Below are 25,991 nucleotides of genomic sequence, written 5' to 3' on the forward strand. Positions count from 1 at the left end.
GATTCCTGCAGTCACGAAAGCTTCAAATCAAGATTGTCAGTCTTATAGACACTTTATATTTAGTTTCATATTCTGTCGATGTTTCATATCAAGGTCAAGGGTGCAGGCCTGAAATTGCTTGCTCACATCACTGGTGGAAGGAGGGCCCCTTGCATAGAAGTATCTCTATATGACCATATTCAGTCTACTCTTCCACGCTGGCCAGACGTCTTGGAAGAGGTGGAAGTACTCACACTTTAGCTCGACACGAGTTATTTTTATATCCAAAAAAAATCTCATCATATTCTACCCTTTTTCAAACTGTTGTATTAAAAGTTATATGGTGACCTTATTATTATACATATTTGTGATCGAGAGATAAAAGTAATATAAAAAATAATTGTTAGCATTTGACACCCTATGTGGTACCTGCCGATAAGCAACTTTTGGGTCAATGGTTTCAACGACCATCAGAAAATTTCCATACATGAAGATAGCTGAACAAAAGTTTCAGGGACTATTGGCAGTGGAGTGAAAGCATTAATCAAAATTGACACAGCGCGAGAAGGCCTCCATCCAGTCATGGGTTGTTAAAGGGCTGTGAATTATTAAATACAAGTAAATAGAGTAGAGAGAGAGAACACAAAGATATTGCCTAAGATTGGAAATTATATTTTACCCATTAAAGGCTGCATAGTGCACATGTGTACAGGCAGCCAGCAAAAACACCTGCTCACAGTACAGGAGACCCTTGAATATCACGGGGGTGATCGTTCGCGGTTTATACCTATTGCAGGCAACCTTTTTCTGTTGCAATTTAGCTATCGAGGTGGTTAGTTTTTGGTGTTGTATGGCTGATACGGCAATGCGGGGCAGGCGAGAGACGCGAGGCAGTCAGTTGCACCTCAACCTTTGGTCGTGCCAGCATCTCGCGGACAAAGACGCCCCCCGTATAACCTATTAACAGACTTGATTTGAAGCTTTCGTGACTGTAGGAATCCATACTCTTTGGTTCTTTCGGTAACCTACGTGACTTCACTGACAGAACCAAAGAGTATTAACAGACTGTTGGGGCAAGTGCTGTTAGCGAGCACCTATGAAGGCTGGCACGGCACACGTGGGGGTAGGTAGCCAGCACCACACCCGGTCATGTTTGTCTCCCCAGTAGCGATGTTTACGCACCACACCAGGTACCGAGTAGATGAGCTGACCCAGGGGAGGCCCAGGACCGATTTAAATAATCGTCATTGGTGTTGGGCGTGAGCAGGAATCAAAATTGGGTCGCTGGGTTCATAGCGCAGCGCATTAATCATAGCACTATTCCTCCTCACTCACGGACAATCAACCGCCAGTCGCCACTAATTGGTGGCGACGTCACCACGGTGCTTGTGCCAGGCGATGTGCATGTTGAGGCCACGTGAAGTGTCGAACGCCCACTGGCAGGTCACGGGGCAGACCCAGGTGCCATGGGTCGACTGAGATGACAAACACACGCACATATACGCCCGCTTTGGATCATCATCATCATCGGTAAGTACAGTATTTATACGATGTATTGTCTGCGAATGCTTTTGTATCGGGTTTTAACATTATTATTTCAACTACTTAGTTTTTAGTGTATTAGGCATACAGTACAGTACTTATTTTAATTGTGACATTGTCTATTATTTGGTTGCCGTGTACCTAACCTCATTATTTATGTAAGGATTAAATATTGAATTTTGCGGTTTTGGCTTTAGTGGCACTTTCCAAGAACGTACCCACCCCGCCCCGCAATATTCAAGAGTCACCTGTGCTGCTATCCTGCACGCCCATGCAAGTAATTGTATGAGGCACATCACAGTACCATCTCTCCACGATCCACGAAGCCTTTCTCCGCGTCACTGGGTTACAGAAACGCATCTTCTGCATCACAACCACTGCACTCAAATGTTCAACTGCGGCTCCCCAATGTTCCTCAAACATTGTCCACACACGCTCACCTAGAAGCGGATTGTGGTGTACGAAGTGGTAAACCAGGATATAAAGTCCCGTGGAGTGGGACATGGGGATCGCCCAGGATGGGAATAAATGGAGAGAGGGGCTGAAGAAGGCAGCCCCACATGAATGGGAACCAATACCAGGAGGAGTAAGTAGAGGGAGCACACTTAATATGGGGCAGAGGTCGCAAACGGGTTTTGATTCCTTACCCGTACCCGTACCCGGCCGCACCAGGGTCGCAAATGGGTACCCGTACCCGGCCGTACCCGTACCCTACCCGTACCCGGCCGGGTACGGGTAGGGTACGGGTATCGGGTACCCGGTTGCGACCTCTGATATGGGGGTGGCACACATATCGACACCCTCAACATTAAGTCCAATCTGCCGGAATGCAGGATCCGGCCGAAGTGAAAGGTGGGACAGCGAGGTGTGGCATGGCATAAATGGCATTGTCCATGATGACCTCTTGAACTTGAACGCGAGTGCCTACGAGTGAAGGACACATCAGGGGGTTAACTGTTGTTAATAAGGATGGGCTTATTGGCCCCAGATACGAATCATCGCTGGTGCCGAGCCTGTCACTCTTGTTGCGGTGCATCTATTATCTATTATAACGGCTGTGTGTTACCTGGTCTCTCTTCCCGTAAAAACACATTAATCTCTTCGATCCTTCATCCATCGGTTCCTGTAACCGAGGTGGCATTCGGTGGTCACTCGTTGCCATTGGTCAGTAACCGATTTGTTTCACCAAGTAAGAGCTCATTGGGAAACGCAAATGTCATTTGAAACCGAGACCAGGTGTCCATCGAAGACACCGTAACGCCATGCGTTTTCCAAAAGTGAAGCTCATCCGTCACCTTCCGGTTACCGTATTCACAGCAATGCCTTGTTTGTCAACCCTGGCCTTAATTAATTAATGATTGGAAACATTACAGTATGGCCTGTGGCTCGGAGAGAGGTGGCTAGAGTTTAAAACTTGAGTTAGAATATTTTGTCAGGGTTAGGGGTAGCATTAAAGGATTCCTTGGGTTAATGCTGGGGTAAGGAAAGAATTGGTTATGGCAAGGTCTTTTCTAAGCTAGGGCTCGTATTGTATTGCATTAGGACTAGGTTGTATTATGAAAGGGACTAGGGATTTGGTTTTTCCTTCTTCTTTCGCAGAGCAACAACTACAATTTCACATTCAGGTGGTCAAGCCAGATAGATTTGAGAGTAGGGATTCGTGAAGGATTAGCATTACGGTTACCACAAACACTCGCTATATGTTTCAGTCAAGGCTTTCTGTTCAAGGTTATTACTTGAGCCAAGATAACGGTTTGAGCTTCGCACATGGTGTTATATCCAACCCTCGACTCGGCGGCAATTGTCCCAGCATCACCGCCACCGCCCCTACGAGAGCTTGTAGCGTCGGTGGACGTTGAGGTGGCTTTTAAGGCTGCTCAGGTCGAGGAATGCACGATTGCACTCCGAGCACTGGAAGGGCTTCTCGCCCGTGTGCATGTATTGGTGACGCTTGAGACTGCAGTAGTATGAAAAGTTCTGCCCGCACATGCTGCATCGGTACGGCTTCTCGCCCGTGTGCGTGCGCTGGTGCGCCTTCAGGTTGCCGCTGTGCGAGAAGCTCTGGCCGCACACCTTGCAGCGGAAGGGCTTCTCGCCCGTGTGCGTGCGCTGGTGCGACTTAAGGTGGGCGCTCTGCGAGAACGCCTGTCCGCACGTCGCGCAGCGGTACGGCCGCTCGCCCGTGTGCGTGCGCAGGTGCGTCTTGAGGTTGCCGCGCTGCGAGAAGCGCTGGGCGCACACGCTGCACCGGAATGGCTTGTTGTCTTCACCGCCCGCAATCGCTGGCGCGGGAACCAGCAGCACGCGCCGCCGCCGCACCAGCTGAAAGTTCGGCACGTGGTTCGCGGCAGCGGCAGGAGGCAGAGTGTCGCTCCTGGACGGTGCCTCGTCCTGCCTGGCAATGTGGTCTTCAGTGAGCAGCTTGGGCAGGTACGCGGCACACATGGGCGGGACCGTGCAGGCAGTGTCAATTTGTATTTTGTCGACCGGCAGCTGCTGCTGTTGTTGCTGCTGCTGCTGCTGTTGAAGCCAGGGATAGGAGTCAACATTGGTTGCATTCGTTAGGTCCAGTCCCATCTCCTGAAGCGAGGTCACTTGTTGGATGACAAAGCCCGAATTACCTTGGGAAGGATAATCAGAGAAGTCACTTTAGACGTCATACTGTGGATATGTTTTATTTTATGGCCACGACAGGGCAAAATCAATGACTGTGACGATGATTCCACATCTATGTTCTCTTCCTTCACCCACCCGCACTGACCAGGAACAATGAAGTATGGTCAAATAACCCCCATGACCTGACCAACGTGGGGTTGTCCTCATTCAGCAGCGGATTGACAAAAGGGCAGTACTTGTCCATTAGGCATGCGCGTCTGTCTTTGTCTTGAGGGGGAGCAGTGGCGTAGAGGTTAGCACGCACACTGCAATACCAATCTGGCGACATGGATTTGATTGCCAGCCATGGCGAAAATCAGTATCTAAGGATTCTTGAAACGGTCCTGGGACCCTCCACCCAGGTTGATTTGGCCTTAAATGAGTACCTGTTGCAGTGTGATAATGGCACTGGATTGGAGAAACAAAGGCACGAATATAATTGGAGACAATTTTAACCACGGGACATTTCGCCGTATACGAATAGCAAAAAACATTCCCACACAAACAATTGAGTGCACGTATCTGCGTGAGAATCAACATTAATCGATGAATGCCTGCATCGTCACATCTCCACGCGGTAAGACATTTGTATATTTTCAACTCATCTTTACCTCCGCACGCGTCTCTTTCTATCCTGGGCAGCGTCTGGCTGGGGCTGGAGTCTCTCTGATCCGACGTGGGACTCTGATGATCACCGTCTGAATGGCAGAAGACAACGGACGTGTGGATTAACGCAGATATTTAAAAATGGCACTGCTGCATCTCAGGATGAGCCATGGGAAGTTCTTTCTCACAGGTGCCCAACCCGAAGCTTGGGCTGCGATGGCGGATAATTACAGAAGACTTTACGTAGATCAAGTGAACGATCGTGTGTAAACGTGAACAAAACAACAGAAGATGGAAATAGCAATCAGAGAAAATGTAAATGAACTGCCCTCCCCCCCGCCACCCCCACTTTTATCCTTTTGTCAGTTGAGATAAGACAGACCCAGAAGAGGAGAGGTTGTCACCCCAACACATAAAGCCGTATGTATGTTATATGATTTATAGCATGGTCCATTTCCAAGCCCCCTCCCCCTATACCCGATCTCCCCCTAGAATGTTGGTTACTTCCTCCCGGCCCATCTTCCCCCCCCCCCCATAAACATAAGCTCCCATTTCCCCCCCCCCCCCCTGTTAGGGTGGGGTAGCGAGCATTCCTTCCCCACACCTATACATGTTCAAGTGCCAAAAGTTCCCCCCCCGCCACCCTCGGTTTTTCTGTACCCCTCCACAGAAACCATCGACACGTTTTATCGGGCTTGTGCGCTTACCATAATAAAAAAAATTCATAAAATTTAAATTTTAAAAAATGAACAGCAATCGTTCAATATTATTGAGGATGAATTACACTTGCATGTACACGTGGTCCTCTGCACGTGTCTGTTTCTATCCTGGGCGGCACATGACCACATGTGTACACATGTACAGCCATTTTTGTCAAGCCATTGCTGGAAGAGGGCCTCCACACGCCATGTCCATCACAGGGGTCCTTCAATCAACCATACTTCACCGCACTGATCAGTGCACGCCTCCGAAGGTTTCGTAATGCGTTCTACCACAGGAGTCTGCATTCAACGATCATTTCTAAAACTGTTTGTTCCATCTTCAAGATTTTTCCTTGTCTTAGTTTGCTATTCTATCAAACCTTGTCATTTTTTAATAATCACATCATATTACTAAAACCCTCGTCTCCTCAAATCAGCCAATCACAGGGGGCGACGGATAGGATGGGACAGTGTACACTTTTATTCGTCTTAAAGGACTCACCAGTGCAGCTTGCCTCGGTTTTGATCATGTGCAGCGACGGGTTTGGGCTGCAGTCTCCTGCCTCTGATGAGGCCTGGGTGCACCCATCATTTTCTGTGTAAGCCAAAGAGCAAGGCACACAAACATTCGGGGAGGGGGAGAAATGAACAATGATCAGTGAATTTTTATTTAAAGCTTTCGTGACTGCAGGGATTCATCTTCTTGGTTCTTTCGGTAAAGTCATGTAGAAGGGAAATAATAAAATAATAACAATAAAACATAATACAATATAATTCTCACGACTGCTTGTGTTGTGGCCGAAACGTCGTGAGAATTGTATTTTATTATGTTTTATTTTTATTATTTTATTATTTCCCTTCTACGTGACTTTACCGAAAGTACCAAGAAAATAATCAGTGAAGTAAATGTTCCGGCCAGGTGGTTCAGCAGTAGAGCAAGCGGATCGCCATCGGGAGTTTGGGAATTTTATATCCTGGTCGGTGGAATGACTTGGCCATCATCCCTCCGGGATCAATAAAATGAGTACGACTTTGTAGGGAAGTTAACAATTGTTGTCCTATAATAGCCTGGCCCCCGCCATAGGAATATGGAATATTCACCATTGGATCAGTGCTGTAAAAAGAGATGACCCCTGCCTCAATGCTTGCTTTGGCTAATATTTGGCAGAAATACGACCACGTAAGTGTTTTTTTTTCATCAGTTTGAAATGATTCTGCCAAAGAGCAGGTAAATAGTTGCATCTGGCTCAAAAACTTTTTTTAGACTTGACAAATGAGGTTGAAAAGCATGGGGGCACCATGGTGGCGAGATGTTAAATACCCCGCCTGGTATACAGGTCGTGGGTTCAATCCCGACCTAGATGCCTGTATATTTGGATGTTGCATGTTCTCCCCGTGGTTGAGTGGATTTTTCTCCGGGTCCTCTGGTTTTTCTCTCAACATTAAGAACCAACATTACACGTTCAGAGTATTTGACTGCAATACAATTGCACGTGATGATAAGCCACTTCGTCTAGGTATCACTTGTGGCCAGGTCGCTTCTGAAAAAGAGCCATATAGCTCAGTGGGCCTTACCTGGTAAAATAAGAATAGTTTAGTTTAGCGTGAATGCATTTGCTCTATCGTCTGTCGATAACAGAAGGCCACGATAACTCCTGTGAAGATGATCCAATATGAGCAAAATTTTAGCACAAATGTAGTGTTGCTATTATGAACTTATCTATAATAAAATTGACTAAATTGATACAAGGATAGGTGACAACCAGCACTGAAGGCCTTGCCTGCTAAGGCGATGTCATTACATTAGACGTCACTTCGCGACGTCACTTGTCATACTCCGCGTGAATACATCTCATTGTACAACTTTAAACGTAAACATATTATTGCTTTGCGAGCCGAATGCACTTTTACCATCGACATCTTGATCATCCGCATCATCCATTGCTTCTTCCTCAAAAATTAATTCCTTGCTGTCCGAAATGGAGCGTCCGGCACTGGCCCCAGCACCATCAAAGTCTCCCAGCCTCTGTGCGCAAACCAGTAGCTCTCGGCTCAAGCCGCTGAAAAGTGTGAGCAGCACGTCCACCAGGCCTCCCAGCGTCACATTGCCCGGAGATGGCGCAGCGTCCCAGGGTGACGTCCCAGCGTCGTGGGGCTCGGCGCCCTGCAGGGCCTTCACCACCTGCCGCAGCACGGCGTAGAAGCCGAAGGGCAGGCGGTCGCGCGCCGTAGAAAGCAGCTCGGCACGCACGAGGCCGTCCCCGATACAGGCGCGCAGGACCCCGTAGTCCCGGATGCCCAGCTCAGAGTCCATGGCCCGGGCCACCTCCTCGTTCACACCCTGCGCCTCCAGCCACGCCGGGAAGTCCCCGCTCGGCTCCAACAATGGGGTTGCCATCGCGCACGCCATTCTGGTGGGACGTGCAAACATATCACGTTAGTTGCGTCATTAATTTGGTTAGCTGTTTGAAAAAGTAACTGAGCAGGTTCTCACCTGATGTAAAATCTCCTCTTTATGGGTATCGTGCAAGAAGATAGACGTGGAGTCTGTGTTGAGGTCACGGTTGTTGCAGGGCTGGGATCAGAGCTGCGGTCAGCCACAAGCACAAGCAAGAACATAAATGTGCGAGTCACAACGCTGCTAAACGATGCCATTTTGCAATGCTGATAGCTGGCCATTAACAAAAAGGGCAGCGTGAAATCCCAAAAGCAACCACACAGTTAGCTTTGCGTTGTGTACATACCTTTGGAACCTCATTTGCCAGTAGAAAAATATGATAATTGTTTTTTTACCCTTTTATCTGGCAACAAAACTGACACCTTTTTTTAACAAGGAGTCATGTTTGCATAGACCACAATACCTGCAGTCGTAATGCAAACAAAAAACACAACTCTGATAATGTATGCACTGTCCTTGAAGTTGATTGGTCCACACCCGAGACAGCTTTCCTGACGCCAAAAGGCGTCATCTGGTCCAACACCATGTGAGACTAGGCTCTAAGGAAAGCTGTCTCGGGTGTGGACCAATCAACTTCAAGGACAGTGCATACATTATCAGAGTTATGTTTTTTGTTTGCATTACGACTGCAGGTATTGTGGTCTATTCAAACATGACTCCTTGTAAAAAAAGGTATCAGTTTTGTTGCCAGATAAAAGGGTAAAAAAACAATTATGGTGTACATACCTTTTTTGGTAATCCACTGTTGGATTAGCCCTTCCCCACGCCGTGCAAGTCCTGTGGTCGATCAGACGATACTTCACCAGGACGGTGTGGGTTGAAGGCGGGGAGCATAGATGCTAGTTGTAATTACCAGCGAAATGTCGTACTCGAATTGTTAATCTGGGTTTACTCTCCAACACACCGATGTGCTGAACTAGTAACAAATTGGCATGTTTCACTTACGTGACAAATCTTGCTAATTGGCTGTGTCGTGTAGTGGTGGATTTAACGACGTATTTATATTTATGCGATCTAACCCCAAAAAAACCTCTATTACGGATAGAAGTATAGTGCCACTATGGATGTTAATGCACTGCACTCTACTGCCCACCACGCAGCCTTGCAATCTACAACCCTCGTCATGCACAGTGGTCACCCATCCAAGCGTCAGCCAGGTTCAAACCTGCTCAACAACCGAGATCTGGCGCATTTCAGGTCATTTCGCCACCAGCAGGCTCGAGATTAAATGCAATTGGTTTTTAAAACCACGAGTAAATACTGTGTTACACGGTCGTAATTGTAGACAACCGATTTTTTACTTGATACAGGAGAGAACCTCTCTGAGCTTAAGACTGTGCAGCCCTTTGTCAAACCACTGCTGGATGAAAGTTTCCCACGCCGCGAGGACCGTGGTGGTCGTTTGACCATACTTCACCAGGTTGGTGAAGGGGGATAACCAAGCTGTCATGAAGATCAAAAAAAATAAACCGTCGGACGTTATTCCCAGTGTGTATGGAGAGGCCCTTTGGGGAGACTTCCGAAAGCATTGACGTGACGTCATTGTTTCTGACACAATGTGGTGCACTTGTTACTGCTGAAAGACTTCACAATTGAGCTTTCTTTACAAAAAAAAGTTACATTTTCCAATAGACTCTCGATTATCCACGCTAATAACGGGGAGGACAGACGCGGATAATTCAAAATCGTGGACAATCCAAAAATATAACCATTTTCCATGGATATCTATGCCAAAAACCACTAACATTATCGGTATAAATTACCGATCGATGCCTGTTCTCAGTGCCTGCTCCCGCGCAAAAGACTCTGCCCACTCGCAGAGCCACGCTAATCAAAATCAATCAAACTCTGCCCACCGTTGTAAAGATATGGAAATTACTGTACTGGAAAGGCTGTTTGTTCGGTTTAAGCACGTGACGTGTAATAAACATTTCCAAGAATAACAATTAATAACTATTTTTAGATTTAAAAAGATTTGGGCTTAAGGGAAAATCCATGAATTTATCAAATCGGATCAACCGCACGCGGATAGTTGAGTCTCCTGCAAGTGGTATGTGGGTGAGGAGGAGGGTGGGGGGTCGAATTAAAATCTAAACAATCTTAATCACGCAGCCTCCCCTATAAAGCACCACCATGGGAGCGATTAAATCAGCTCGTGTGCAAGACTGACTATGAATGTGTGCTATGTCGGGACACATAAAGGATGGTGACGGCTTGAGGGCAGATTTGGTGGGGGGGGGGGGGGAATCCCTCCATCCCAGCAGTGGATAGATCACGGCTGATTGACGACGACGTCAATGACAGCATCTCACACAATTATTCTGACAGCACCACCCATCACGTCCATAGACAACTGGCGGAGTCACCTGCATTCCTGTTACCGCATAAATAACACATTCCTGCGGAGGGAGCTGGTAGGAACGTTGGGTTGTGTGATGCCGCCGCCACGAAGCCGTTCGGCAGGCGCCCCATCCCCGACCTTGCCACCACCAAGCAACGGAGCCAACCCCTCGTCCCCCTCACCTCACCTCACATGAACACACCCGCACGCATTTCCCCCCCCCCCATAGAGCTGGAAGGGAAGGTCACCTGATCAACCGGTTTTTATCCGAGAAACCCTTATCGGGATTAACTCTCACGGTTTCCGGCGATCAGGGAATTGGACGGCCTCCCCCGACGCTACGTTGCACCGCGGCGCTGCGACCTGCCTTAAGATGGTATGGCCGCGGCGAGGGGGCATTCGGCCACCGCGGTTGAAGCACATCCCCCACACACACCACCCACGTGTCGACGGGGCAAGCAGGGGAGGGACGGGACAGCATGAGTAGCGGGACCGCAGGGGCTCTTGCGCATAGCCACGGATGGTTGGGATAATTACGCTTGAGCGCGCAGGCACCATTGTTAGGGAGGGAAAGGGATTAATTAGAATTTACGCCGCGCAACGCCGCACATTGATTAGCATATCACAGGCGCCCGGAACCGCGGTGCGCGTGCCAGAGGGGCGCGAGCCCATTGTTCAGAGCCACATCCCTTTGAGGTAGGGAGGATAAATAGTGGGCGCAAAGGGGAAATCGGGCTCTCTCTTGACTCCAGCACCAGGCGACACCACGAGCTCCAGCCCAGCGACCCGGACGTCCGTGAGACGCACCGAGGTACGCTGCGAGCAGGGGATCAACGGACCGCCGTGAGCACCTAACAGTGAGTAAGGAGGTGAATTATAATCATAGCAGATAAATCGGGAATAGGCATAAAGGTATCAGCGTAGGCCAGCCTCGTCGACTCACTGATTTAACACCTAGTTCCAGGTAGCGGACAATGAATCATTAATAGCGAATCGTGGCCTCGTGTGATCTCGTGGAGAGGTGTGCACGTGTGTGGTGCTGCGCACACAGTGGTTCGCCACGTGAGAGAGCGCGGCGCGGAGCTGCGCGTGTGGGTGGGCGTGTGTTCACTACGTGTATGATACAGGTGCGCGATCACAACGTGAGTGCTCCGTGGTGAGCGAGTGCCGCGGGGAGCTGTGTGCGTGAGTGCGCGTACGTTCGCTACGTGTCGGATACGGGTGCGCATTGGTAACGTTATTCGACGTGGAGGCGAGTGCTGCACAGGGCTGTAGACGGGCGCACGCTCGCAGCGTGCGAGAGCTGCGCGTAGCGGTGTAAAGAGGGGGAGTATGGCGTTTGATTGATGATGCCGTGCGCACGTATGCTTGCAGCGTGGGAGCGCTGCGTGAAGCCGTATGGGTAGGGGCGTCGCGTTCGAAGGCCGGCGAAACCCTAGCGGGTATTAGGGAGGTGGGGTAACATAAACGGAATAGGGGATGATGGCGGGAGAGACCCCGGGGGCCAACAGCCCCCACATATTGGTGTCAGAAACGGGACAATCCCCCGCAACCCCAAGGGAAAGAGGCCCCCCGACCCAAGTTAAAGTAAAATGCACATTTACGGGCAAAGGGATTCCATCATGGAAATCGTTTGCCCGCAGCATCAGGGGGGCTAAAAAGGTTAATGGGTGGTCAGATGAGGAGGCGTTGCAGCAGTTAGAGCTACATTTAGATGGTCGGGCAGCTGACTTTGTGGAAGCTTTGCCCGCAAGCGCACAAACTCAGTGGGAAGAATTAATGTGCGAACTCGAACGGCGCTTCGGCGCCTATGACGAGGAGGATGCGCAGACGGCCTTAGAGGCACGCCGCCGGCAACCCGGCGAGGATCTGCGAGATTACGCAGAAGACGTACGCATGTTGACCCAGCTCGCGTACCCAGAGTACGAGTCAAAAATAATTGAGGGCCTCGCCGCCGGGAAGGTCCAGCGATATTTGGCACGCACCCCGTGGTGGCAGCCAAATGTAGACGGTGCACGCCTCTCCTTTAACACCCTCGTTGAGCGCGCGCGCGCGCAAATGCGAGAAACTCTCGGGTGAGCGCGCACAGCCTCGAGGGAGGGGACAAGAATGCGCCGTAGCGAGCCTACTCTCCGACGAGGAGGAAGAGCCCGCCATCGCAGTAAGGGGACGGGCAAGGGAGCCCCAGAGACCTAGCGAGACAATCCCAGGGTGGGCGGCCGGGTTACAGACCGGCATAGGAGATATTGCTGGCCAGGTACACCAAGTACGCGAGGAAGCAAATAAAAATGTGAAGACCATCCAGTCTGAGATGGGTGAGCTACACTCCACAGTAGGGGGGCTGACCGGGAAGGTATCCCAATTAGAGTCCGAGTTGGAGCAACTGCGTACAGGGAGAGGGAGCGGGCAGGGGACCCACTACGGAGCCGCCACCCCTCCCCGGACGTGTTATGTGTGCAATCGGCGAGCGCATCTCAGGAGGGACTGTCCTCAGGTCGCCCAAGCTAGACAAGGGCTAAGGTCAAACACTAAGGCCCCCCTAGAGAGGGGACCACCGGGGGGTGAACTCGACGTAGCCCCGACACAAACAAGCTGTAGTGATAATGGCGAGCGAGTGATCTCCACACAGGTTCCAGCAACAATGCCCACGGAAACGGTGACTCCTGGCGACTGGCTACGGGAGCTGGTGGCGGGGATCACGGGGGCCACGTCGCTGGTGGAAGGGGAGGTAAACGGAGTGCGTACCCGAATTCTGCTGGACACGGGGGCGGTGGCCTCGCTCGTGAGCGCAGCGCACTGCAGCGCGATCGGGGTCGATGTGCGTCACCTGCAGGCACCGGACCGCGCGCTGCACACGGCGAGCGGAGCCGGAATGGGGCTGCTGGGGAGAACCACCCTAAAGGTCCGCATAGGCAGTCAGGTGTGCACCCAGGAGTTCTACGTGTCGAGTGCGTTGTGTCACGAGTGTATCGCAGGTACCGACCTCTTAGAACGGCTGGGACTCAACGTGCAACCCCGCCAGCGATGCGCCACCATGGAGAGCAACGGCGAGCGGATACCGTTCCTGGGACGAGAACCGACGCGCCCCCGCTTCGCACCTGTGGCCGCTATCCTGGCGACGGCAGTCACCATCGGCCCGCTCTCCGAGATGCTGGTACCGGTGGCAACATCCCCCACCGACCCCGCGCTCCGACCATCAGGGGAGGTAATGCTAACTCCTCACCCGGAGTTGGCAAAACGGTATGGGATAGTGGGATCGGCCACGTTGGTAAACGCAGATGGGGACCGATTGTTTATGCGGATGTTTAACCCCCACAATACCCCAGCGATACTGCGACGGCGCACCCCGATAGCCACCGTACACCCCCTGCACGCACGCCACTCTGACGACTCGGTGTTCGCACTCTGGGCTGAGGACCCTGGTCTTCCTGAGGGTGAACAGGACCTTGCCTGGCGAGTCGGCCCGACTCCCCGAACCGAGGTCGTTCCCCTGCTCGACGCGTTACATGTACCATGGGCGGATTTACCTAAGGGAGAGGCCGATCGGCTGCGCGAGTTACTGCAGGAGTATGCCGACGTATTCAACAAACACGACTCGGACGTGGGTCGGACCGACCTTGTTAAGCACCAAATTGACACCGGTGTAGCCCGACCCATCAAACTCCCTGCATACCGAGTGGGCGCACCCGAACGCACACAGATCAAAGAGGCGGTTGGGGACATGCTTCACGATAACATAATTCAGCCCTCGGCGAGCCCCTGGTCAGCCCCGGTGGTACTAGTAACGAAAAAGGATGGGTCAACCCGGTTCTGCGTCGATTACCGTAAATTGAACGCAGTCACGCTCGGCGACGCCTTCCCCATAACTCGCATCGACGACACTTTTGACAGCCTCGCCGGAGCGCGATACTTTTCCACCCTCGATCTCGCGTCCGGGTACTGGCAGGTGGAGATGGCGGAGAAGGATCGGCCAAAAACCGCATTCACCACCCCGATGGGACTATTCGAGTTTCGAGTACTCCCGTTCGGACTCACCAATGCGCCCGCGACGTTCCAGCGGCTGATGGAGTTGGTGATGCGGGGTTTGCAATGGGAACAGTGCCTGATTTACTTGGACGATGTGATCGTGTTCAGTAGATCTTTGTCTGAGCATTGGTCCAGGCTACGAGAGGTGTTCCAGCGACTGCGAGCGGCTCATCTCAAGCTCAAGCCACGTAAGTGTTACATCGCACAACGCGAGGTGGGGTACCTCGGGCATCGCGTCAGCGAGGCAGGCGTGCGTACCGATCCGGAGAAGGTACGCGCCGTAGTGGAGTGGCCACGGCCAAGGAATCTGACGGAGATCAGATCATTTTTGGGGCTCGCCACCTATTATCATCGATTTGTAAAGGGATTCAGCGAGATTGCACGCCCCCTCACCCAACTCACCTCCCCTAAGCACCCATATCAGTGGACGGGGGCCTGCCAGACGGCCTTCACCACTCTCAAAGACCACCTCACCCACGCCCCCACCCTCGCTTTCCCCGATTTTACCACCGATTTTATTTTGGACACCGGAACGAGTCATCGCGTACGCCAGCCGGACCTTGAGTGGGGCCGAGCTGAACTATTGCGTGACCCGCCAAGTGTTGTACGCCGTGATTTTTGCATGTAAGCAGTTCCGGCCGTATTTGTACGGCAGGAAATGTCGCGTACGCACTGACCATTATGCTCTGCAGTTCCTTCTTACATTCAAGGAGCCACGGGGGCAGATGGCCCGGTGGTTGGCGCAGTTGCAGGAGTACAACCTGCAAATCGAGTATCGGGCTGGCCGGACGCATGCAAACGCGGACGCCTTGTCGAGGCGGCCCACGGTGTACGCCGAGATAAGGGCAGAGGAGGCCTGCCCGTGTTTCACGGGGGGACGCTGCCGGCAAGCAACGGACCCCCGAGAGGCCGCGGCCACTGACCCCCCCCCCAGCGAGAGAGAGTGCAGTGTGCGCCACAGAGACCCTCACAGGTGGCACCGAGGATCCCGTCAACCGCCCGGCAAGCTGAGACAGACCCAGCAGCGAGATCCCGATCTGGCGGCAGTGGAGGCGCACTGCGGGAGGAAAAGAGCGCCCTACCAGGACCCTGGAGCGGTTTGTATGCCCGGTTGTGTGCAGAACGGAGTGGTACGGGAGTTAACCGAGGCCGGCCAGCCGGGGTGCATCTGTGTTCTTGCCCAGGTGCGACCCCAGCTGCTACGGCTGGTGCATGATCACCCACTCGGGGGCCACGATGGGGAATGACGCACTCGAGAGACCCTGCGTCGCCAGTATCTCTGGCCCAAATTGGCACAAGACGTGGCGGCCTGGGTACAGGGCTGCCGCGCCTGTCAGCAGTGCGGGCCGAAACCGGCACGATACCAGGTACCCCTAAGGCCGTTCCGCGTCAGCCGCACGAATCAGCTGGTCGGGATCGATCTACAGGGGCCATTCCCGCGATCCCATCGAGGCAACCGGTATATCCTAGTCGCAGTAGAGTATTTCACCCGCTACCCCGTGGCAGTGGCCATCCCTGATAAAACGGCCTTGGTGGTGGCCCGGGCATTCGTGGAACATTACGTACTCAAGCACGGGATCCCAGAACGAGTCCTCACCGACCAGGGTAGCGAGTTCGAGGCCGAGCTGTTCCAGGCACTGTGCCGAGAATTCAGAATCCAGAAGGACCGAACAACAGCGTACCACCCCCAAGCGAATGGTATGGTAGAGCGCATGAATCAGACCCTAGTGGGGAAACTCAAACGTATGGCGGCCGCAAATCAACGGGATTGGGACGAACACCTCCCATACGCCCTTTTCGCCTACGCCACCACCGTACACACGTCGACGGGACAAACCCCGTTTTTAATGATGTTCGGCCGTGAGTCTCGTTTACCCGCAGATCTGCTATTCGGCGTCCCTTCCCCCCAGCCGGAGGAGGGAAGCCGCCCCGTGGAACACCTGTTGGAGACCCTGCGAGAAGCCCGAGGCCGAGCATACCCGCAAGGGGAAGCCGCGCATCGGCGGCAGGAACAGGGCACCCGACCCCGCATGGAACCCCCCTTATTCCTGACAGGCGCTAAGGTGTGGCTACACACCCCTCGCGTCGGGGCCGGGCAGGTGGGGAAACTGACGACCTACTGGCGGGGACCCTGGACCGTGGTGCGGCAGATCTCCCCCTGGACGGTACTAATTTATGGCGGGGAGAGGGGTCGAGAGATGGTGGTCAACGTCCGCCGCTTAAAACCGTGGAAAGCGGCCCCGGCGAGAGAGAACCCCGTCACCCGAAGGCCCCGAAATCCCGGAGTACCCGCACCCCTCGTGTTGGGGGGCCTCGCACACTACATGGGCCCCGCCGGGCCCCCGAGACGCCCCGATCCAGTCCGGAGACGGCGCGGACGACGGCCCCTAAACCCTTCCGCTGCTGAGTTTGTGCCCCAGCCCACAGGTGCCGGAGGACGGGGAGAGCCGCTGGAGTGGAGGAGGAGGCCGCTGCAGGAGCAACAGAGGACGGAACCACCCGCCCCGAGACCAGCCACCAGGTCCGGACGGATCCCCCGGACCCCGCAACGTTTCCTCGTGGGCGCGGCCCAAGCGAGGTGCTCCAGTCAACCCAGGACGGGGACTGGCACCTCGGGGGGCTATGTGATGCCGCCGCCACAAAGCCGTTCGGCAGGCGCCCCATCCCCGACCTCGCCACCACCAAGCAACGGAGCCAACCCCTCGTCCCCCTCACCTCACCTCACATGAACACACCCGCATGCATTTCCCCCCCCCCCCCATAGAGCTGGAAGGGAAGGTCACCTGATCGACCGGTTTTTATCCGAGAAACCCGTATCGGGATTAACTCTCACGGTTTCCGGCGATCAGGGAATTGGACGGCCTCCCCCGACGCTACGTTGCACCGCGGCGCTGCGACCTGCCTTAAGATGGTATGGCCGCGGCGAGGGGCATTCGGCCACCGCGGTTGAAGCGCATCCCCCACACACACCACCCACGTGTCGACGGGGCAAGCAGGGGAGGGACGGGACAGCATGAGTAGCGGGACCGCAGGGGCTCTTGCGCATAGTCACGGATGGTTGGGATAATTACGCTTGAGCGCGCAGGCACCATTGTTAGGGAGGGAAAGGGATTAATTAGAATTTACGCTGCGCAACGCCGCACATTGATTAGCATATCACAGGCGCCCGGAACCGCGGTGCGCGTGCCAGAGGGGCGCGAGCCCATTGTTCAGAGCCACATCCCTTTGAGGTAGGGAGGATAAATAGTGGGCGCAAAGGGGAAATCGGGCTCTCTCTTGACTCCAGCACCAGGCGACACCACGAGCTCCAGCCCAGCGACCCGGACGTCCGTGAGACGCACCGAGGTACGCTGCGAGCAGGGGATCAACGGACCGCCGTGAGCACCTAACAGTGAGTAAGGAGGTGAATTATAATCATAGCAGATAAATCGGGAATAGGCAAAAAGGTATCAGCGTAGGCCAGCCTCGTCGACTCACTGATTTAACACCTAGTTCCAGGTAGCGGAAAATAAATCATTAATAGCGAATCGTGGCCTCGTGTGATCTCGTGGAGAGGTGTGCACGTGTGTGGTGCTGCGTACACAGTGGTTCGCCACGTGAGTGAGCGCGGCGCGGAGCTACGCGTGTGGGTGGGCGTGTGTTCACTACGTGTATGATACAGGTGCGCGATCACAACGTGAGTGCTCCGTGGTGAGTGAGTGCCGCGGGGAGCTGTGTGCGTGAGTGCGCGTACGTTCGCTACGTGTCGGATACGGGTGCGCATTGGTAACGTTATTCGACGTGGAGGCGAGTGCCGCACAGGGCTGTAGACGGGCGCACGCTCGCAGCGTGCGAGAGCTGCGCGTAGCGGTGTAAAGAGGGGGAGTATGGCGTTTGATTGATGATGCCGTGCGCACGTATGCTTGCAGCGTGGGAGCGGTGCGTGAAGCCGTATGGGTAGGGCGTCGCGTTCGAAGGCCGGCGAAACCCTAGCGGGTATTAGGGAGGTGGGGTAACATAAACGGAATAGGGGATGATGGCGGGAGAGACCCCGGGGGCCAACGGCCCCCACAGTTGCTCGGTCAATGGCCAGGGTCAACGGCGGCGTGGTGTATTCCGCAAATATGCCCGACTGTGAGGGCGGGCACAAGCCGGCGTGAGTAGGTTAAACGTTGAGTTTTATAAGGGCACCACGGGGTGACCAGCCCCCCCCCACCCAGCCCCACCGTCCCCACCCAGCCCCACCGTCCCCACCCAGCCCCACCGTCCCCACCCAGCCCCACCGTCCCCACCCAGCCCCACCGTCCCCACCCAGCCCCACCGTCCCCACCCAGCCCCACCGTCCCCACCCAGCCCCACCGTCCCCACCCAGCCCCACCGTCCCCACCCAGCCCCTCCCCATTATTTTATTTATATTACCACCTCTATTATTTGATTATTTACTTACCTACGTGCCTTTACCGAATCGAAATAAAGTAATAAATCATTATTTTATTAATATTATCTGTATTATTTTATTATTTACTTGTTTTTTTCCCCCCTACGTGACTTTACCGAAAAAACCGAAGAATACGAAAACAGCATTCACAGGGGTTGGAGGTCACAACTCGGCACGCACAAATGTGTGTGCCTCGCCACCGATGAACCACGACGATCGATACCTTTGCCGATCTCGTCAAGGAGCGGACACCGGCACGCCAACTCCGGCTCATCGTCGCAAGCAGCGGCCGTCTGGAACGTTATCTTCCTTCCGACGGGAGGAAGCCACCGGGAACTGCGATGCACTTTTTTTAAATCATCTGAATTGGAAAATTCATTCCCTTGGAACCGGACATCTGTGGGAAAAAAGAGATTATATAACGCGTCGGATTCCTCCAGTTATACACGAAGAAGCTTTACAGCTCACGGTTTGAGGTGACGGATGCAGATAAAGCATCAAAGAGCTTCGCAGCGCCTCGGCTTTCCTCCTCCGGGACGAAAGATTCCGATTCTGTCACGGGGACGCAGCTGGCGGGGGAAGCCGTCGCTAGCTTTTTCACCGCCACGTGCAGATTCATAAGGGGCTTAGGGACCGCGGCAATTTGCTTCGGCCACGTGCTTTTCATTATTATTATTATTTTACACGCTTTTATTTAACTCACCCTGTCTGTTGTTGTATCCTCAAGTCTGTCTGTTGTCGTATCCTCAAATCTTGCAACTCAATTTTAACCCACTTCCCAATGTGGTATCGACTGCAAACTTGGTATACTTATGTCATATTTACGCTGCTTTGAGCCTCCCAAGATTATGACGACCCTGCTCATACCTGTCAACGCCCTTATCAGTGATCGTTCATCCTACAAAGGCCCATCACAAGGTATAAACACAAATAGACAAAATTAGTTTTTTTTCATTGCGAAACGGCTGTATGCCGTATGGACCTGAAAACTAAATTTCCCTGTACAAGAATACGGGTAAAGCGTCTGGGTTTACAGGTATCGTATAGTGCATAGTGTAGTGTATAGTGTAGCGTATAGTATGTAGTGCATAGTAGTGTACAATAGTGTCGTGTTTCGCATACCTGTCAACCCCTTATCAGTGCCTATCTTATTACAGACCAATTCAGGCCTAATTGGTCACCCCGTGCCGCTTATACATCTCAACGTTCATTCTACAAAGTCCCATCACAAGGTAGAAACACAAATTGATAAAATTTGTTTTTATTGCCGGTATTGAAACGGCTGTACGCCGTATGGACCTGAAAACTCAAAATTTCCATGTACAACAATATGGGTAAAGGGCCGTCCATAAATGACGTCACGCACCTGGGGGGGGGTCAGACATTTGTGACGATGTGTGACGATGTGTGACGAGGGGGGGGGGGGTTGAGAAGAAATGTGACGTCACATCAAAATGCGCTACTTTGAATAAATATAGACAACACGTTCTACTTAATTAAATAGACTATTTAATAAATGTTTTCTCCTACAACATCAGAGTGCAGCGCCACATTAAATATGCACTACAATGACGAATAGTTTAAAGCGATTTAAAGCATGTTTTATTTAGCGGGGGGGGGGGGGGCTTTGTAACGTCATATTTGAGGGGGGGTCTGACTTGTTGTGACGCTGTGTGACGAAGGGGGAGGGGGGTCAAAAATCGTCCAAAATCGCGTGACGTCATTTATGGACGGCCCCTAAAGCGTATGGGTTGACAGGGATCCCTTTTTGATGAGGTTGGGTAGTTTTACATCGTCCACAATTGGAGCATCTTTACTCGAGTTAACACATTCCTGCGAAGGGAGCTGGTAGGAACGTCGGGTTGCTCGGTCAATGGCCAAGGTCAACGGCGGCGTGGTGTATTCCGCAAATATGCCCGACTGAGGGCGGGCATAAGCCGGCGTGAGTAGGTTAAACGTTTAAGGGCACCACGGGGTGACCAGCCCCTCCTCACCCAGCCCCACCCCTCTCACCCCCCACCCAGACCCACCCTCCCCACCCAGCCCCACCCTCCCCACCCAGCCCCACCCTCCCCACCCAGCCCCTCCCCACCCAACCCCTCCCCACCCAGCCCCTCCCCTCCCATTTTTGGATGCACGACGGATGGACGGACACAATAATCCCCTGTGGGCTGGTGTAACCAGGAGGTTCCTACCAGTATAATGGCCCCTTCCCCCACCCCCTGTTGTAGAAAGATGGACAGAGCAAATGCATAAACGCTTTTAAACTGTTGGGAAACTAAACAAAAATAAATCTACTTATACAGTGAAAATGTCAGAATATTAATAAAACACGTTTCTCAATTAGAATCTTTAAAAAAGATTTATTATTTAAAAAAAGCAATCCTTTCATTGTATTCCAAACGAAACAAAAACTACACACAGTAGTTTAGGGGATATACAGCTGACTGAACAGCTCGCTCATTGGCCCCAAGGAGCATGTGACTGCTCCAATGCTCTTTCACCAGGCATGCATCAGTGTATGTGTGTCATCCACCAACCTCCTCCCTAGATCTACATCTAGGATGGGTGAACGTCTTACCTCCAAGGACCAGTCTGTCTCATCAACATCTGGGTGCCACTCCAATGTCTGTCTCAGTAATGTGCCCTCCTCCTCCTCCATCCTCCTCTTCATGATTTGAGCCCAATTACTTTCCTGCCTCTCGTTCTAAACTTCAAAGTTAATGACCCTATCGTGGTGTGAAATTCCCAGTATTATCCACGCGCTCCTACACTGAAAGGTCAAGATATTTATGATCTTTTCGTTGCTTTGTTCGTATCAATGTAGCAACTCACACCACCACCATCACCACCCCAAACTCAGATACAACGAATTGTCATGATTCAGTCACAATTTGACTCCACGATCAAAGTATATCTTTGAATCTCGTTACGTTTGAATTCTCCATCTCACATGTTATTTTCCATTGATTCTATCTCATTTGTTCCTACCATTCTGCTATAGAAAACCTTTTCATATAATATTACTGCGTAGCTTTTCGTGGTCGTCCTGTTGTCAGTTCGCACCGCGTGCTGTTCGACATAATGTCCGACGTTTCGCTCTGTGTGTTGTGAGGCTCTTTGGGAAGAAGGCGTTTCCTTCACGAGGAAGCTCCCCAGCACGTGCAGAAAAACACATACGGTAACCCAGAACCTCATTCCCACTTGGAGCAGAACTGTCCCACAAAAATACTAAAGCCGCCATCCCCTAAAGCCGCGCAGCGCGTCACTCGGGTCAAAGCACCCTTTCCCCCAGGTGTGCGTTCTGGTGGCTCATCAGGGCGTTGAAGTCCGCGAAGGTCTGCGGGCACACAACACAGCGGTACAGATTCTCGCCCGCGTGCTTGTGCTGGTGGTGCTTGAATCGGTAGAGGTACGAGAACTCCTGGCCACACACGCCGCAGCGATAGGGCTTCTCGCCCGTGTGTGTGCGCACGTGCACCTTGAGGTTGCCGTTGCGCGAGAAAGACTGGTGGCACAGCTTGCACTGGTATGGCTTCTCGCCCGTATGCGTGCTCTGGTGCGCCTTGAGGTGCGACTTCTGCGTGAACGACTGGCCGCACATCTTGCAGCGGTACGGCTTCTCGCCCGTGTGCGTGCGCTGGTGGTCTTTGAGGTGGCAGTTCTGCGAGAAGCTCTTCCTGCACACCGTGCACTGGTATGGCCTCTCGCCAGCGCCCGAGCCAGATTGTACGGTCCACTGCCGGCCAACGTGAAACTCCAGGAGGTCGACGTCATGGAGAGGAGGGCACGGCTCATCGTTCAACGGAGACACGTTTAGGCCAGGCGCCTCCTGTCGGAGAGTTTGTCCGCTGACGAGCGAAGAGGGCGTGTAGACGGCACTGAGGGGTAACTCTGCGGCGTCAGCGTCACTTCCGTGCGTTTCGCTGCCCGTCTGCCGCTGCTGCTGCGGTTGCCGTGTCCAGGGATGTGCACCAGCCTTGATAGAGTCCGTGAGGTCCAGTCCCACCTCTTGAAGAACGTTTACATCTTGGACGATGTTGCTTTTTCCTGGATGCAATGAAAAAGAGAAATAATTCACATTCAAGTCTCTCCTTACAAGTTGGCTCTTGGTTGTAAAGGCCATTGATATTTTTAATTCCCACATGACAATTGAAGTGATCATTTTGTCAGTGCTGCAAAATGAAATGTAATTATTTTCTTTTGTTAAAGTTCAGTCGGTGGTGACCAACCGAGGCCATTTAACTCACTCCACTTGAGAAAATAGTTTATTCACCGATGACTAAAAAGTGGATTTTAACCCAAGATCTCAGTTGTTGTCATCTCAGCGTTCTGACCTCTAAAGCTACACAGCCACCTCTGAAGTAATTGTGGTTTGATAATTGTTTTTTTACCCTTCTATCTGGCAACAAAACTGACACCTTTTTTACAAGGAGTCATGTTTGCATAGACCACAATAACTGCAGTCATAATGCAAACACAAAACATAACTCTGATAATGTATGCACTGTCCTTGAAGTTGATTGGTCCACACCCGAGACAGCTTTCCTTAGAGCCTAGTCTCACATGGGTTGGACCAGATGACGCCAAAAGGCGCACAACTCAAAGAAAATGCACCATCAGAGTATGAGAGCTCGGGGTAAGCATTTACACCATTGTTTGCATTATGACTGCAGGTATTGTGGTCTAACCCATGTGAGACGAGGCTCTAAGGAAAGCTGTCTCGGGTGTGGACCAATCAACTTCAAGGACAGTGCACATTATCAGAGTTATGTTTTTTGTTGGCATTATGACTGCAGGTATTGTGGTCTATGTAAACATGACTCCTTGTAAAAAAGGTGTCAGTTTTGTTGCCAGAAAGAAGGGTAAAAAAACAATTATCATATTTTTTACTAGCAAATGAGGTTCCAATGGTGTAATTGTGGTTTATTGTCTTAATGACTGAAAATTTACCTCCATGGGCCTCCGTTTTTATCGCGATTAATGTCTGGTTGAGATCAGGGTCGTCCACTTCCGAAGCCAGTTTCTCTCCACCTTCATCTGATGCGAAGAAAAAAACACCAACTATATTGTTAAGGTTATTACGGTTAAACGCCTCTTATCAGTGGTGACGTGGCTGGAGGTACTGTTCGCGAATATTAATCGTGAATCGAGTTTGCACTCCGAACATTTTTTGTATTGTTTTATACCTGTCAACCCCTTATGAGTGCCTAGCTTATTAAAGACCAATTCAGACCTTAATGGTCACCCCGTGCCCTTATAAATCTCAATGTTCATCCTACAAAGTCCCATTACAAGGGAGAAACACAAACAAATAGACACATTTTTGTTTTTGCCCGTATTGAAACAGCTGTACGCCATATGGACCTGAAAACTCAAAATCTCCCTGTACAAGAATATGGGTAAACCGTATGGGTTGACAGGTATGTTTGTTGTTGTAACTTTCCAACCTACCCCTACTGGACATCTGTGGAAAAAAAGCTTCATAGTTCATCAGATTTCTCCAGGATAAATATTCTGAAAATAAATAATAAATAAAATTCTGATTTGCAGAAAACTCCTGCGATCTGCAAAGTTACCCGCGGATAAATGCAGATGTACACACGTGCATGAGTGTGCATTGACAAAGCACTGATGGATAAGGGTCTCCACATGCCATGTCGGTGATGGGGGTTATTTGACTATACTTCACCACGAGAGTGCGTGTTGATGGAGGGGAGCACGGATGTGATGTGAATAGCAGGATAATAGTCATCGGGAGCCACTAACAGCAACTCGGTTATTACATTTCACATCGCGCTTGCTTCCACCTCGTTAAAAGAAGAGACAACCCAAAAAACCCAAAGAGCTCTCCGATCTTGTTGATGCGAACCCATGTATATTCTAGACTGTCCAATGTGAGATTGAAAGCTTCAATCATGATAAAATATTTGAAAGTGACTTTCAGCTGTGCCCTAGAGATGCCAATCCACTGGCGTTGTATTAACGAGGGCTGAAAACACCGCAGAGATGTCAAGAGATGTCTCATTACACATTCCTCCTGCGGAGGGAGCTGGTAGGAATGTTGGATTGCTCGGTCAATGGCGAGGGTCAACGGCGGCGTGGTGTATTCCGCAAATATGCCCGACTGTGAGGGTGGGCACTAGCCGGCGTGAGTAGGTTAAACGTTGAGTTTTATAAGGGGCACCACGGGGTGACCAGCCCCTCCCCACCCAGCCCCACCCCTCCCACCCCCCACCCAGCCCCACCCTCCCTCCCCACCCAGCCCCTCCCCACCCAGCCCCTCCCCACCCTCCCCTCTCCACCCAGCCCCACCCCTCCCATTTTTGAATGCACGACGGACGGACGGACACAATAATCCCCTGTGGGCTGGTGGAACCAGGTGGCTCCTACCAGTAAAAGTCACTCTCTAACGATGTTTCAGTCTCATGTTGGACAGCTCAGGACATGCAATGCAGTTGTGTAACTACAAGCTAAGGGATTTCTGTTGTAATGGTTTTGTGTATTTAAGTTGGGGGAAGCTGGTGACACAGTGTTTACGTATTGCACTCTGAACACAGCAACCTGAGTGTGGTTTCCGGCCAGGGCTACGAACATCAATGGCAGTGTGATATCTGAACCGGTCATGGGTCACCAACCCTCTTCCCACCACCCCACAATCCCCCCCCAGTCCAAGGCCTTGTGATCAGTGTGGGGAAGTATTATCAAATCACCCCCAAGACCAACACAGTGTGGGGAGGCCTTCAGTCAGCAGTGAAATGGCAAAGGGCTGTCCATCAGGTTACTTCCTTTAAATTAAGTCTCCGTTCAGCTGAATGAATTTATAAAGAACTCGCAAACACCTCTTGTGAAAGATCCAACGAAGATTATCCCTGGGTTTGATCTTCGAAAAAACTCATGGTCCACCCTAAATCGCATCCGTACAAACCATGGCAGATACGGATACCCGATGCACAAATGGAAAATTAAAAACTCTCCAGTGTGCGACTGTGGTCATCCAGAACAGACCGTACAACGTATTAACGACGCAATGCCCGATCCACAAACACGAAGAAGACATTACGGCGATACACTCCGCTGCTCCTGCAAGGTTGCCTGGCTCTGCGTCTACATCAGCCATATGAAAGAATAAGAATAAGTAAGTCTCACCTCCACAGGTCTCACTTTTCAGTGTGCACTCAACTTGACTGCAGTTCGAGCCGCCCGCTTCTTGGGCCCTGTTCTTCCCTTCTTTGTCATTTGCAACAAGAGGGGAGGGGGAGGGCA

General features: G+C 51.8%; 1 protein-coding gene across 1 annotated transcript in view; it reads right to left on the reverse strand.

Moving 5' to 3' along the window:
- Positions 1 to 1,337: 1,337 nt before the first annotated feature.
- Positions 1,338 to 25,991, reverse strand: part of LOC144948400 (uncharacterized) — a 30,277-nt gene continuing 5,623 nt past the window's right edge. Inside the window, exons 4-12 of the mRNA XM_078877827.1 lie at positions 25,875 to 25,955; positions 23,679 to 23,765; positions 22,009 to 22,775; positions 19,187 to 19,317; positions 7,978 to 8,070; positions 7,395 to 7,894; positions 5,986 to 6,078; positions 4,788 to 4,874; positions 1,338 to 4,142 (exon numbers count right to left, since the gene is read on the reverse strand). Of these exons, the coding sequence (XP_078733953.1) occupies positions 3,349 to 4,142; positions 4,788 to 4,874; positions 5,986 to 6,078; positions 7,395 to 7,894; positions 7,978 to 8,070; positions 19,187 to 19,317; positions 22,009 to 22,775; positions 23,679 to 23,765; positions 25,875 to 25,955 (2,633 nt within the window). The 3' untranslated portion in view covers positions 1,338 to 3,348. The remainder of the gene's footprint in view (positions 4,143 to 4,787; positions 4,875 to 5,985; positions 6,079 to 7,394; positions 7,895 to 7,977; positions 8,071 to 19,186; positions 19,318 to 22,008; positions 22,776 to 23,678; positions 23,766 to 25,874; positions 25,956 to 25,991) is intronic.

This window comes from Lampetra fluviatilis, chromosome 3 (assembly GCF_964198595.1).
Source record: "Lampetra fluviatilis chromosome 3, kcLamFluv1.1, whole genome shotgun sequence".
In the NCBI taxonomy this organism is placed as follows: domain Eukaryota; kingdom Metazoa; phylum Chordata; class Hyperoartia; order Petromyzontiformes; family Petromyzontidae; genus Lampetra; species Lampetra fluviatilis.